The sequence below is a fragment of the Scardinius erythrophthalmus genome, assembly GCF_964197995.2.
Source record: "Scardinius erythrophthalmus genome assembly, chromosome: 6".
NCBI lineage: Eukaryota > Metazoa > Chordata > Actinopteri > Cypriniformes > Leuciscidae > Scardinius > Scardinius erythrophthalmus.
The window spans coordinates 38,433,433-38,445,607 of NC_138226.1; the positions used below are offsets into that span (position 1 = coordinate 38,433,433).

Genomic DNA, 12,175 nt, shown 5'->3' on the forward strand with positions numbered 1-12,175 from the left:
TAAAGACAAATTATTAAAAGCACTAATATTCAATAGTGTCTCTCTTAATGTCAGCTAATAACAACTGCAAGCATAATAATTTATAAAAATAGTTTAGAATAGTTCTAGATCAGTGGTTCTCAAACAGGTGGCCGGGGTTCTCTAGGGGGGCCTCAAATAAGACAATACAAGCAATAAAATAGGCTAAAAAATAATAGTGATTAATAAAATCATTTTAAAAAAGGATATACAAATTATGTGTAAAAACCTATTTCAACAAAAATAATCCTTCTCACAAAAGACTGGAAAAGGAAATTCATTGGTTAACAAGTCACACTACAGAAACTGCTGTGATGCGGCATGTCAATAAACCTTCAATCAATATTATTTACTGATTATTATATTACTGATTACCTTGGCTTCGTTGCTGGCAACAGGTTTGGAAGGAAACTGGACCTCTGTGGCTTTCAGGATGGTGTTCTCCTGCAGGATGTCCTGCTGGGACTGGTTATGGCCAAATGGCTAGAAAAACAAAATCAAATTTGCATGGTTATGCTAGCTTGTAATAACATGACCTAGTTCTACAGATGGAAAATGACAGGTATTCCCCCTATTACTCTGTAACTTGTAAATGGTACTGATAATATTCCCATTTATTCCGAGAATTGCTCCTCACCTTTCTTCCATAGAGGCACTGGAAAAATATGACCCCGACAGACCAGACGTCCACCTTATTGGAGATCTTTGGAGGCTCTTTACCCACCACAAAACACTCAGGGGGGAGGTACCTTACAGCCACAACAAGACACAACTGAGCTACATACTTTAAAAGGCAAAAGCCGGAATATGAGTGTATTTGCGAGCGTTACCAGTAAGTGCCTGCCCCTTGTGATGTCAGGTCCATTCCATCGACTCCGTAGTTGTCGTCGTCCATGATTTTAGACAGTCCGAAATCTGTGATCTTAATCTCGCCACATGCAGTTCCATCTACCAGTAAAATATTCCCTGTACACAACCACACAAAGATAAAACACAAGAACATGGATTCCTTCAACTGGATTATCTTTGTTATACCCTTCAAGTATGCACAATAAGGGGGGGGGTTAAGATATTTTTTATACTTTTAAATGTTCTTTTAAACTTTCTATTTAGCAAATAATCCTGAAAAAAAAAATGTATCATGATTTCCACAAAAACATTAAGCCGTACAAAGGTTTTCAACATCGATAAGAAATGTTTCTTGAGCATCAAATTAGCTATTAGAATGATTTCTGAAAGGTCATGTGACATACAGGCAGAAAGTCAAGCATATCTGAGTGTTAGAGAGCTAAAGACAGAGAATGTGTGTTCACCAGGTTTGAGGTCATAGTGAATTATGGGTGGCTTGATCTCGTTCAGGTATCGTAAAGCATTAACGATCTGCATGACGATAGAGCGAGCCTCTTTCTCAGACATCAGCTTGTGCTGTTTCAAGTAGAAATCCAGGTCGTTTCCTTCACAGTATTCCAAAACCGTACAAAACCTGCAGGAAACAGACAACCTAATGTAACTTGCGTCCAACCTCACTGATGCGTTTTGATAGTTGATTGGTGACATTTGCATGGCTGGAACTCACGTGTCTGTGTCCAGTGAAAAGTAATCGTACAGTTTAACTATTCTGGGATGATCCAACTGTTTATGTATTCGGTATTCCCGACAGGCGTGTCTGCGGAGAAGAGAGGCACGGGTTACCATGGGCAACAGAGGTGAGACCCAGGCGATCAGCGTCATGAGAGACAGACGGACTAAATTTCCAGACATTTCAAGTTCTGCACAGAATACCAATAGGCATGGAAATACACCCTTACATTTGTCCCCACACCCCAATATGAGCCTGCCACATATCAATCGCACATACAAAATAAGAGATAATTGGCTCTAAAAATAAAGCAATCCTTAAAGGAATGTTTTGGGTTAAATGCAGCTTAAGGCGAGACACTACAGGTGAATAGGGTACAATTTTAAAATAATAGATATCACCATGAAACTTCCTCAGCTGATTACTTACACAAGTATATAAAAAAAATGTATTACAAGTTTTAGAAATGTATATGTTTAATTATGCAAATTAGGCATTATCTCATTAAATATGCACAATTTTGCATATATTTTCGGTAGATAGATCTGACCATATGATAAAGCCAGATGCAAAATTCTTTTTTCATTTTGTTTACACACAAGATGAAAATAAAAACTCAGAGGGATTTCAGGATATATGCTTTCATTACCTAGGAAATTAAAATATACTGTCCATAGCCTTAAAAAAATCGATTTTCACCATATTTTTTTGATTAAAATGTCACATAAATCAGGCCAGGAATGATTTATTAACAAATCCCTCTGAAAATATCTTCAGAATACTGCTAAGTGTATAACTGGAAAGTTTGGTGTACATAGGTGCTACATAGGCTGAGATGTTTGTACTGGAGTATGACAAAAAACTCATTTTAAGAAAACGGCAGTTAAAGATTTAAATAGCTTTAAATCCCCCTTTGGACATTCATGATTGGTTACTGATAGAAAGGAAATGCAATATTTGGGTTACATAGCGTTGTGCAGGAGACTCTGAGCTTTACAACGATACCGGTCATGACAGACTTCAGTAAACAGACGGAGATCGGCGTGTCGCGCTGGAATGCTAACTTCCTGGTAAATTCGGGAGAAACTTACTGCCGCAAGTAAACAAAATGTAATAAAATAAACATCTCAATGTATATTTTCAACGTTTTCTTTATAGCAGCTTGAAAGAACACATATTGAAGGAGTAAACTAGCCCAAAACTGAGCACTGCATGAAAAATTGTTTTTGCCTGTCGTGCATATCTGAATGAAAACGAGGCTGTGAGGGATAGACGTACAGTCCGTTAAATGTCGTTTCACAACAGATGTTTTCTGCATTGTTTTGTCTATTGAGAATGTTTTGGAAAGATATATTTCCAATGTTTTGTTGGCTGAACATACTGAAAAGGTTGTACATGTATTTTCCTTTCCATCAAATTAATCATGTCAACCCTGTCTATAAAGTTAAAGTGCATAATTCACACTCTGAAATCTACTTCATTTCTTGCGGTGATGCACAGCATGCCACTGATGTATTTAACAAGAACAGCATCAAAGAGGAGGAACGTACTTGTGGTAATTTTCTTTCTTCTCCTCTCTCCAGTTTTTGTTGAGCTGATGAATCTTCACAGCAGCGTACCGTTGCTCAATTAAGTCAAACGCCTGAAGAGCAGAATGATGAATTCAAATGATCCGTTTCTTTCTCAAAGGTCAGCATGAATCAGGCTCTGTTATAAATGAGGGGTAAAGATACCTTGTAGACCTCACTGAAACCACCCCGACCGAGCAGATGTAGCAGCAGATAGCGTTCGTTCAGGGTGGGATGGTCCTTGAATCTAAGAAAGTTTTTTTTTTAAAACAACAATAAAGAGAAAGGAGAAAAAGGAAGGGTTGGTGGAAAATAATCATGGAAAAACAATAAATAAATGGACAACATTTTAGAAAACGCAACAAAAGTGTAGAAACGGGCCCTTTACAGGCAGTGAACTCATGAAACTGCTGTTAATACGAGGAGTCAATGTCCACTTCAAAAGACACAAAATGGAAGGAAATACGAGATCAGAGGCTGATGTCATCAGTGTCGGTACATACTGTGAGCTGTCCTCATTGTTTATTCTTTTCAACTCTCGGATGTGAAGATTTCGCACCCTCTCCAACCTCTCCAGCTCTGCCTGAATCTCTGCCTCCTCCTACAAATGCACAAAAAAAGAAAAGAAAGTCATGCGTGTCATTTTGTTTCCATAAGAATGTCAAATGTTTCTTGAGCAGAAAATCAACATGTTAGAATGATGAAGACATGATGCTGAAAATTCAGCTTTGATCACAGGAATAAATTACATTTTAAAATATATCCAAATAGAAAACAGTCATTTTAAACAGTAATAACATTTCACCGTATTATTGTTATTTTATTTTGATAAAATAAATGCAACACTGGTGAGCATTAGAGACTCCTTTCAAAAACATTAATCTTACCAGCCCCAGATCTCAAGTAAATTAATAAATTCTGGCACCTTCATAATTACACATTAAAAGAGGACTAATGTCTTTATTCTACACTGCAGAAACACAGACAGGAAGCATCTTTTCTTTTTTAAACGTTTTAACTAGTGCTATCGAATACAAAAATTAATTAATCTAAAAAAAATTGGTAATTAATTGCAAGTTTTTAATATATATATATATATAATTATTTCACATTTAATCTCCAAATTAGTGTAGAAACAACATACAGTATATTTTAAATATTTGATCTAACAGGTCGGAAATATCCAGAAATTGAATAACAATTTATGGCACATGATCTGGCACATTTGCATGAATAAGAGCGTGCTAAATGCTAGCTAATGGATGACACAAACAGATGCTGCCTCGGTGCGTTAAATATTGTTAACACATTAAATTGAAAAAAAAAAAAAATGGAATCGCATGGTTTAACACATTCATTTTGACAGCCCCAGTTTGAACCTGTTCTGAAATGCAGGAGGATCTGAATCATTCAGGAGCCACTGACCTTTTTGAGATGGCCGAGTCTCAGTTTGAAGATCTCCTCCTGCTCGTGGTACTCAGCTAATGTTAGCCTGCAGGAACATCAGAGGAACATCAGGGGAACAGGACTAAAAAAAACCTCCGTACATGTACTGGGTAAGGATGCTCTGACTGTCAAATGAGTTTGAAACAATCACAAGATTCTGAAGAAGCTTATGAGATCTCGCCACACTGCCCACTTAACAGGCTATTTTTCATATTGTGGAAAGAAATGTCTTCAAACTTACATTTGGCTCCTAATAAATCATGTCCTGCCATTTTTCACACTATAAACTGCTATTGATTTTAAAATAATTCAGATTTGAATAATTACCAACAAAACAATTTCCAAGCATTTAAACAGAATCATTTAGATCAAAAGGTTTGTAAGATCTTCAGAAATATGTTAGTCAAGTGTGTCCAAACTTTTGACTTATTCTTGGTACATCTGCTTAAGGATCATTTCTAGAAAATCAAATCAGCGACTTGTTGGTGTGAATGTTAGTGAAGCATGTAAACCATGGAAGGCCGTTGAGTGTGTGGATAACAGAGGTTGTATTGCATCACTCACAGCTGTGGAAGGCTGGGTTTGAGGAAGGGGTCGTTGTCAGAACCGTTCACAGCCTTGGTCTTTCGTTGTTTCGGCTCAGAGTTGGTGCTGGGCGACTGCGAACTGCTGGATGCTGGTGGTTTTCTCTTAGCTAACAATTTCCTCTGTCTTTCGATTTCTTCACGCTGTTGAATGATCCATTCCTGCTGTCTGCATAAAAAAAGCAATAAAAACAGCTCATATAGGCAATAGTACAACTTATATTCTGTAATCAAGTGAAATCTGTAATGGACGGACAGATCTACAAGAGACCTGAGGCCCGTTCACACTAAGAACGATAACAATAGAGATAACTATAACAACTATATTTGCATCCACACCAACGGTCGATAATGTTCTGTTTTCTTTGTAACAGTCGTGTTGTTTGTGGCTTGAAATGCTCAAGCTCTTTAAAGGATTAGTTCACTTCAGAATTCATTTATTGATAATTTACTCTCCCCCATGTCATCCAATATGTTCATGTTTTTCTTTCTTCAGTCGAAAAGAAATGAAGATTTTTGAGGAAAACATTCCAGGATTTTTCTCCATATAGTGACTACAATGGTGTCCAACGGGTTGAAGGTCCAAATTGCAGTTTCAGTGCAGCTTCAAAGGCTCTACACGATCCCAGCCGAGGAATAAGAGTCTTATCTAGTGAAACAATCTGTCATTTTCTAAAAAAATAAAATATATATATATACTTTTTAACCACATATGCTCATCTTGCACTAGCTGTGATGCGCCACACATTACGTAATCACATTGAACGATCACGTGTGACGCAGGCGGAAGTACCGACATAGTGTTTACAAAGCGAACCTGTTCTTTTTCACCCTACCTTTTTGAACCAGAACCCAAGTGACCTTTCAACGTGATTACATAAAGCATGGTGCATCGCAGAGCTAATGCAAGACGAGCATTTGTGGTTAAAGAATATATATATTTTTTAGAAAATGGCGATGGTTTGTCTAGATAAGACTCTTATTCCTCGGCTGGGATCGTGTAGAGCCTTTGAAGCTGCACTGAAACTCACATTTGGACCTTCAAACCGTTGGACCCCATTGAAGACACTATATGGAGAAAAATCCTGGAATGTTTTCCTCAAAAACCTTAATTTCTTTTCGACTGAAGAAAGAAAAACAAATATCTTCGATGATGTGGGGGTAGAGTAAATTATCAGGGAATTTTATTTCTGAAGTGAACCAATCCTTTAAAGTCAGGAGGGTTCTGATTGGCTGTCAATTTTCTTATCGTTCATCAGCTGGAATATTTTTTTTTCAAAAATTCTAAATTTCTAAAATTGTTGTTATCTTTAAAGTTTTGGTGTATTTCCTTTTCCCGATGAGTAAGACCAATTATAAAAACTTAAGTTGTAGTTTTCGTCCCTGGTGTGAACAAGCCTTTACTATAGAGATGGGTGAAAATGTGACTGAAGACAGACAAAACTGGGGCTGGGGCACTTTAGCCCAAAGTATACTTCTTTTTACAAGTCAAGTTATCAGAGCCAGATTACCTATTAGTATTAGATTATGTGCTTATGCTGTCAAACTTCAGTAAGGGTCTTACTTGACGAGGTTCTGGAAGGCATATCCGTCTGTCCACTGCTCTGTAAACGAGGCTCCGTGTCTCACAGTGGTAAAATGACCCAAACGCAGTCGATCCTGCATGCTCTTCTCCCGACACGCCTGCTTCTCCTGTGTGCTCTGGACAAATACACACACTTGTATAAAGATCTGAACCACTTCTCTTACTCTTTGTACCATTTTTAAACTATTAAACTTTGAAGCTTTTGGTTAAACGATGCCATTACAAAGGTTACACACAATCATTTAAGATATTGAGGTAATAAGACATGCTAATTTAAATACACACATATCAAATAACTGATATGTAATAACAGGCCAGCACTGGGTCATTGTTAGAATGCTACAACACTGATTTCTTAAATATCACAAGGACTCTTCACCTTCTCAATCAGAAGTTTCTTGCTCATGGTGATGCACTTGTTTAAACGTTCTTTGTACTTTTCTAGAAGCTTTTGCTGTTCATCAATTTGTCGTCTAAGATCACAGTTTGCCTGTGGAGAAGAGGAAGAGAAAATGCATTAAAGAAAATCAGACTCAGCTAAGCTGAACTACTTTAGCTAAGCTGATTTCTCATAACGTCACAAAAACAATTTGATACATAATAATTTTTTATGAGATTAATTATTTTGTCTCATGTTACTCCTTCCCATCCCATCTTTTCCTCTTTCTCTCCCTCTCACCCGCAGCAGATCGTCTATCCTGCCCTCCTTCTTCTCCAGGTCCAGGTTCTTATTGCTCTCTATAGTGGCCAGTTTTACCACCGTCAGGTCAGTCTGCAGAAGAACAGAATATAAACAAACAATTCAAGACAACTATACATTTTTATGTTGTTTTATAAATGTGTTTCTTCAACAACAGTAATTCTAAGCTGCAAGGTCACTTTTTTTATTTTTGATATATGAAGATCAGACATAAAACAGTCAAGGAAACTCTTGACCACACATTAGTCATTTATTTGTTCTACTTTTGAGACTGATGTGCGTGCTTTTGTTTCATTTTTCTTCTCTGTTCTACTTTTTAAAATGCCTTTTGTTTAGATTTTATTATTTTATCATATCATTTTATTATTTTATCATTATCATGTATTTATTGAACTATTTTTACTCATTTCTACCACAATCAACACCTTTTGCCCTCAATGAAGCTTTCACTCCTCTTTTCAAAAGTAAGCATACTTGTTTAACAAGGAGAGTGTCAAACTCAGTTCAAAATCATCAGATTAATTGATTGTTGTAATCTACGGTTTTATTCTAAGATGATAGCTAATGAGATTCTGGTTTCTTGAGTACAAGTACATTATGACAGTCCCACCTGAATGCTCTTGACTGCCATCAGTCTAGAAGAAATCACAGAGTCCCCAAAACACAGGCTGGTGGGAGACGAGCTGCTTTGCCGGGTCTGATCAAACACAAGATTGTACATTATTTGATTAAACTGCATAGTAATGAGAGGCACAAGTAGACAGTTTGTATTGTGGCTGAGCTGAAACTATACAAGTGTTGTGACATGTATGTGTGTGAGTCGTGATTGATTATGATACACAATTAGTGAAATGAACTGAGTCAGAGCGAGGCCCAGTTTACACTTACACATCTCGGATGCAGTGTTCATTTTGACAGCAAATTTTGATTTAGGTTTTAGTCATAGTCTTTTGGCTTAAAATGCCATTTAGTTTTAGTCATCTGAATTGTTTTATTTAGTCTACTAAATACCGCTATGTCAATATTAATGCAGTCGGTTGCAACACAATCTATCGCACTCCAGTTCATGGTGCTGTTGAAAAGGGGAGAAGAGATTTGAGATGCAAAATGTATATTTTAGTCAGAATTATGGCATTCCCTTTCTACTGTGCTCTGTCAGTTTGAAATGCATGCGCTCTTTCAGTGAAGGTTGTGAAGTTTGACAGAGACTTGCATGCTTTTATTTTCCTGCCATAGCTCACACTGCGTACACCGTTATTTTTCAGATGTGTTTGCAGAATAGGGATGGGCGATATGGCAAAAATATCACATCACGATTTTCTTCAGGAAAATCACGATTCACAATTTTATCACGATTCTTTTTCATGTTGGTTTTACTATTTTGCAAGTGACTGAGCATTACAGACAAACTAATGTCCCTATTTTAAAAACATAGCCTTACAAGGTAACACAATAAAATAATGGCAGACATTTAGGCCAAAGTGGCGAAGATAAAAACATTCGTCATTTTCTTTGTTATTAAAAAATAAGAACAAAGATACACATTACACAACATACAAATGAAATGTACTGTAGCTGAAAAAATAAAGCACTGTTTGTGTATTTAACAATAGCATTCAAGAAAGAAATTAAATGAAAAAATATAAAAATAAAACACTACAGACTTTACTGTATAAATACACTGATTCTTATTAAAGCTACTATTAAAGTTCTCAGTCAAGAGTTTCCTCTACGTTTTGATGTTTTATTAACATTAAAGGGATAGTTCCCCTAAAATGTAAATTCTGTCATCATTTAGTCCCTCAAGTTGTTTCAAACCCGAATTAGTTTCTTTCTTCTGTTGAAAATAAATGTTTTTTTGAAGAATGTGGCTAACCAAACAGTTGCTGGTCCCCAGTGACTTCCATAGTATATTTTTCTCCTACTATGAAAGTCAATGGAGACCAGCAACTGTTTGGTTAGCCACATTCTTCAAAATGTCATCTTTTGTGTTCAGCACAAGAAAGAAATTAATACAGGTTTGGAATAATGACAATTTTCATTTGTGGGTGAACTGTCCCTCAACCTGTGCGCATCCCTATGGACATTGTCTTTTTCAGTTTTGTTTTGTTTTTTTTGATAACTTTGCCCGTGTAAATGCCAACTGCATACATTTTAGCACAGGTGTGTATTGTTATTGGAATTTTAACTATTTCATCCCCATTTCCTTTAAAAAAATCTTTTTTTGCACTAGGTACACAAAATACTTCCTCTCAACACCTGCGTGAAGTTGGCCCCCCACCCAACGCAAAACGTCGTCAAACTATGCTCAATCGTTTGTGCTCCGTTTGTGCTGGTTTGTGCTGTAAAAAATTTTGTTTGTGCTGTTTCGGTTTTTTAGATATTAAAAGAATATTTTTAGGTCATTCTGAGGTCACTTAGCCCCCCCACATGCTCCAAATTCACCCAAAATAGTCTCGTTCGTTTGTGCTTCGTTTGTGCTGGTTTGTGCCGGTGAAATTTTCGTTTGTGCTGCTTCGGGTTTTAAAATATCAGAAATTGAATTATAGACGATGACGTCACCAGCCCCCCCACATGCTCCAAATTCACCCAAAATAGACGCAATCGTTTGTGCTCCGTTTGTGCTGGTTTGTGCTGTAAAAAGTTTCGTTTGTGCTGCTTCGGTTTTTTAGATATTAAAATAATATAAGGTGGTCATTCTGAGGTCACTCAGCCTGCATCTTCATGAACGCACCACAGAGAAATGCACATTTCATACATAAGCAGAGAGCAGTCTGTTTTCTTTCGTTTTGAATTGTTCTGTTTAAATGTAGACATGTCTGTGATGCAAGTAGGTCTAGGCGCTGAGTTTCGGTTCATTTATGAGACCAACTGCAGTTCAAGTGCCGGCGCCTCTATGTCCTGATTATCTATTGTCTGATATAGGCCTATTTACTTCTTATTTTGCCTATTAAATCCTGGCATTTGGTAGATGAAACAATGATTAAAATTAAGATAAAATTAATACAAAACGAATTTCACCTTAAAGAAAGGCTTTGTGCTTTCTGTTTGAGGTCTCTGTGAAAGTTTTAAAGCAGTCTTTTAGTGTCGTTTTCAGAGTGGTCAGTCCGTAACGCAGTTCTCCGTCCGTTACATTGTTTTTTCCTCATAAATGCAAACACGAAAAATTAAATAAAATGAATAATTTATGTTCTGCGGAGAGACAACGCTTCTTCATCCGGTGGGTAGGCTAGTATTAGGCTACTTTTGGTTTGCGCAGAATTACTAAAAAAAAAAAAAATGTAACGCACATGCTATTTCCCTCATATTAAATATAAAACGCATGAGTAGACTGATATTTTTTTAATGTCTGGACTCCTTTATTAAGGGAGAAGCCTATGGATATATAACAGACAGTTTCAATATATTGGTATTAAGTGCATTTTCTGATCATTTATACTTCAAGTTTTGACTTGCAAATGTCACGTCCATAACGCTGGAATTGACCAATTTTAAAGAATTTATCCTCAACTGTTTTTGTGGTGTAAGTCTATGTATTTTATAATGTTAACTTCAAATAATAGTTATATGAAGATGTGGTAGCATTGGATCTGGACTCAGGAGTTGGAAGGGGTGTGTCGCGATTCTGCCTTCTCACACCGCAACAAAGGTCCGTGGATGGAGCGTCGGGATTTTGGTTTCATATTGCATATTGTTACACAGCCCTAGTCGTTTGTTTTAGAAATGTAAAGTTCTACTTCTGTAGTTATTTTGGTGAAAGTAACTGGAGTAGCTAATGCATTACAATTCTGAGACGGCCTTTATTGTAAGGTAGGCTACTCTAAATAATTTCCTTTAAATAAAAGTAACAAAGTAATCTATAATGTATTACAGTTTGGAAGTGCTGCTGATATTGTGAAAAATGATTAGCCTATAAATAGATTATATATTTTCATATAATTAATATTTTAATGTTAATATAATTCAAATTTAATATAATTCAAATGTAATTTATTCCTGTAATGTCAAAGCTGAATTTTCTGTATCATTACTCCAGTTTTCAACGTCACATTATTCTTTAGAAATCATAAGATGTTGATGTTGTGCTCAATTATTATTGGTGCTCACTGCTCATTTAAGAAAGGCTCTTATTTTGTATTGTAGGCTATTTTGTATTAAATTTTTTACATATTGCGTATGTTTTTTTTTTTTGTTTGTTTTTGGTTTTTTTATGTTTAATATTTTTTGTGGAAAATGTAATTTTTGATATTTTTTCCCCTTTTGATTAATTTAATCCGTTTCGGTCTTACCTTGTTACTTCAACTAGCTACTGTAAAAAAAAAAAAAAAATGTATATTATATTATATTATATATATTTTTTAAAGGCCGATGCAGCACAAACGAAAATTGTACCGGCACAAAACAGCACAAACGAAGCACAAACGAACGAGACTATTTTGGGTGAATTTGGAGCATGTGGGGGGGCTGGTGACGTCATCGTCTATAATTCAATTTCTGATATTTTAAAACCCAACGCAGCACAAACGAAAATTTTACCGGCACAAACCAGCACAAACGAAGCACAAACGAACGAGACTATTTTGGGTGAATTTGGAGCATATGGGGGGCTGAGTGACCTCAGAACGACCTAAAAATATCATTTTAATATCTAAAAAACCGAAGCAGCACAAACGAAACTTTTTACAGCACAAACCA

At 36.3% G+C, this 12,175-nt stretch overlaps 1 protein-coding gene across 10 annotated transcripts in view; it reads right to left on the bottom strand.

Moving 5' to 3' along the window:
• tlk1a (tousled-like kinase 1a) overlaps positions 1-12,175 on the bottom strand; it is a 51,243-nt gene that overhangs the window by 4,796 nt on the left and 34,272 nt on the right. For all 10 annotated transcript variants that reach the window (XM_081368416.1, XM_081368413.1, XM_081368414.1 and 7 more), the window contains 14 exons: positions 8,091-8,177; positions 7,460-7,552; positions 7,160-7,270; positions 6,760-6,896; positions 5,176-5,364; positions 4,591-4,657; positions 3,669-3,766; positions 3,331-3,412; positions 3,148-3,239; positions 1,595-1,684; positions 1,332-1,501; positions 849-984; positions 656-767; positions 394-501 (listed from right to left, as the gene is read on the bottom strand). In XM_081368416.1, coding sequence (XP_081224542.1) covers positions 394-501; positions 656-767; positions 849-984; positions 1,332-1,501; positions 1,595-1,684; positions 3,148-3,239; positions 3,331-3,412; positions 3,669-3,766; positions 4,591-4,657; positions 5,176-5,364; positions 6,760-6,896; positions 7,160-7,270; positions 7,460-7,552; positions 8,091-8,177 — 1,572 coding nt within the window. The remainder of the gene's footprint in view (positions 1-393; positions 502-655; positions 768-848; positions 985-1,331; positions 1,502-1,594; positions 1,685-3,147; positions 3,240-3,330; positions 3,413-3,668; positions 3,767-4,590; positions 4,658-5,175; positions 5,365-6,759; positions 6,897-7,159; positions 7,271-7,459; positions 7,553-8,090; positions 8,178-12,175) is intronic.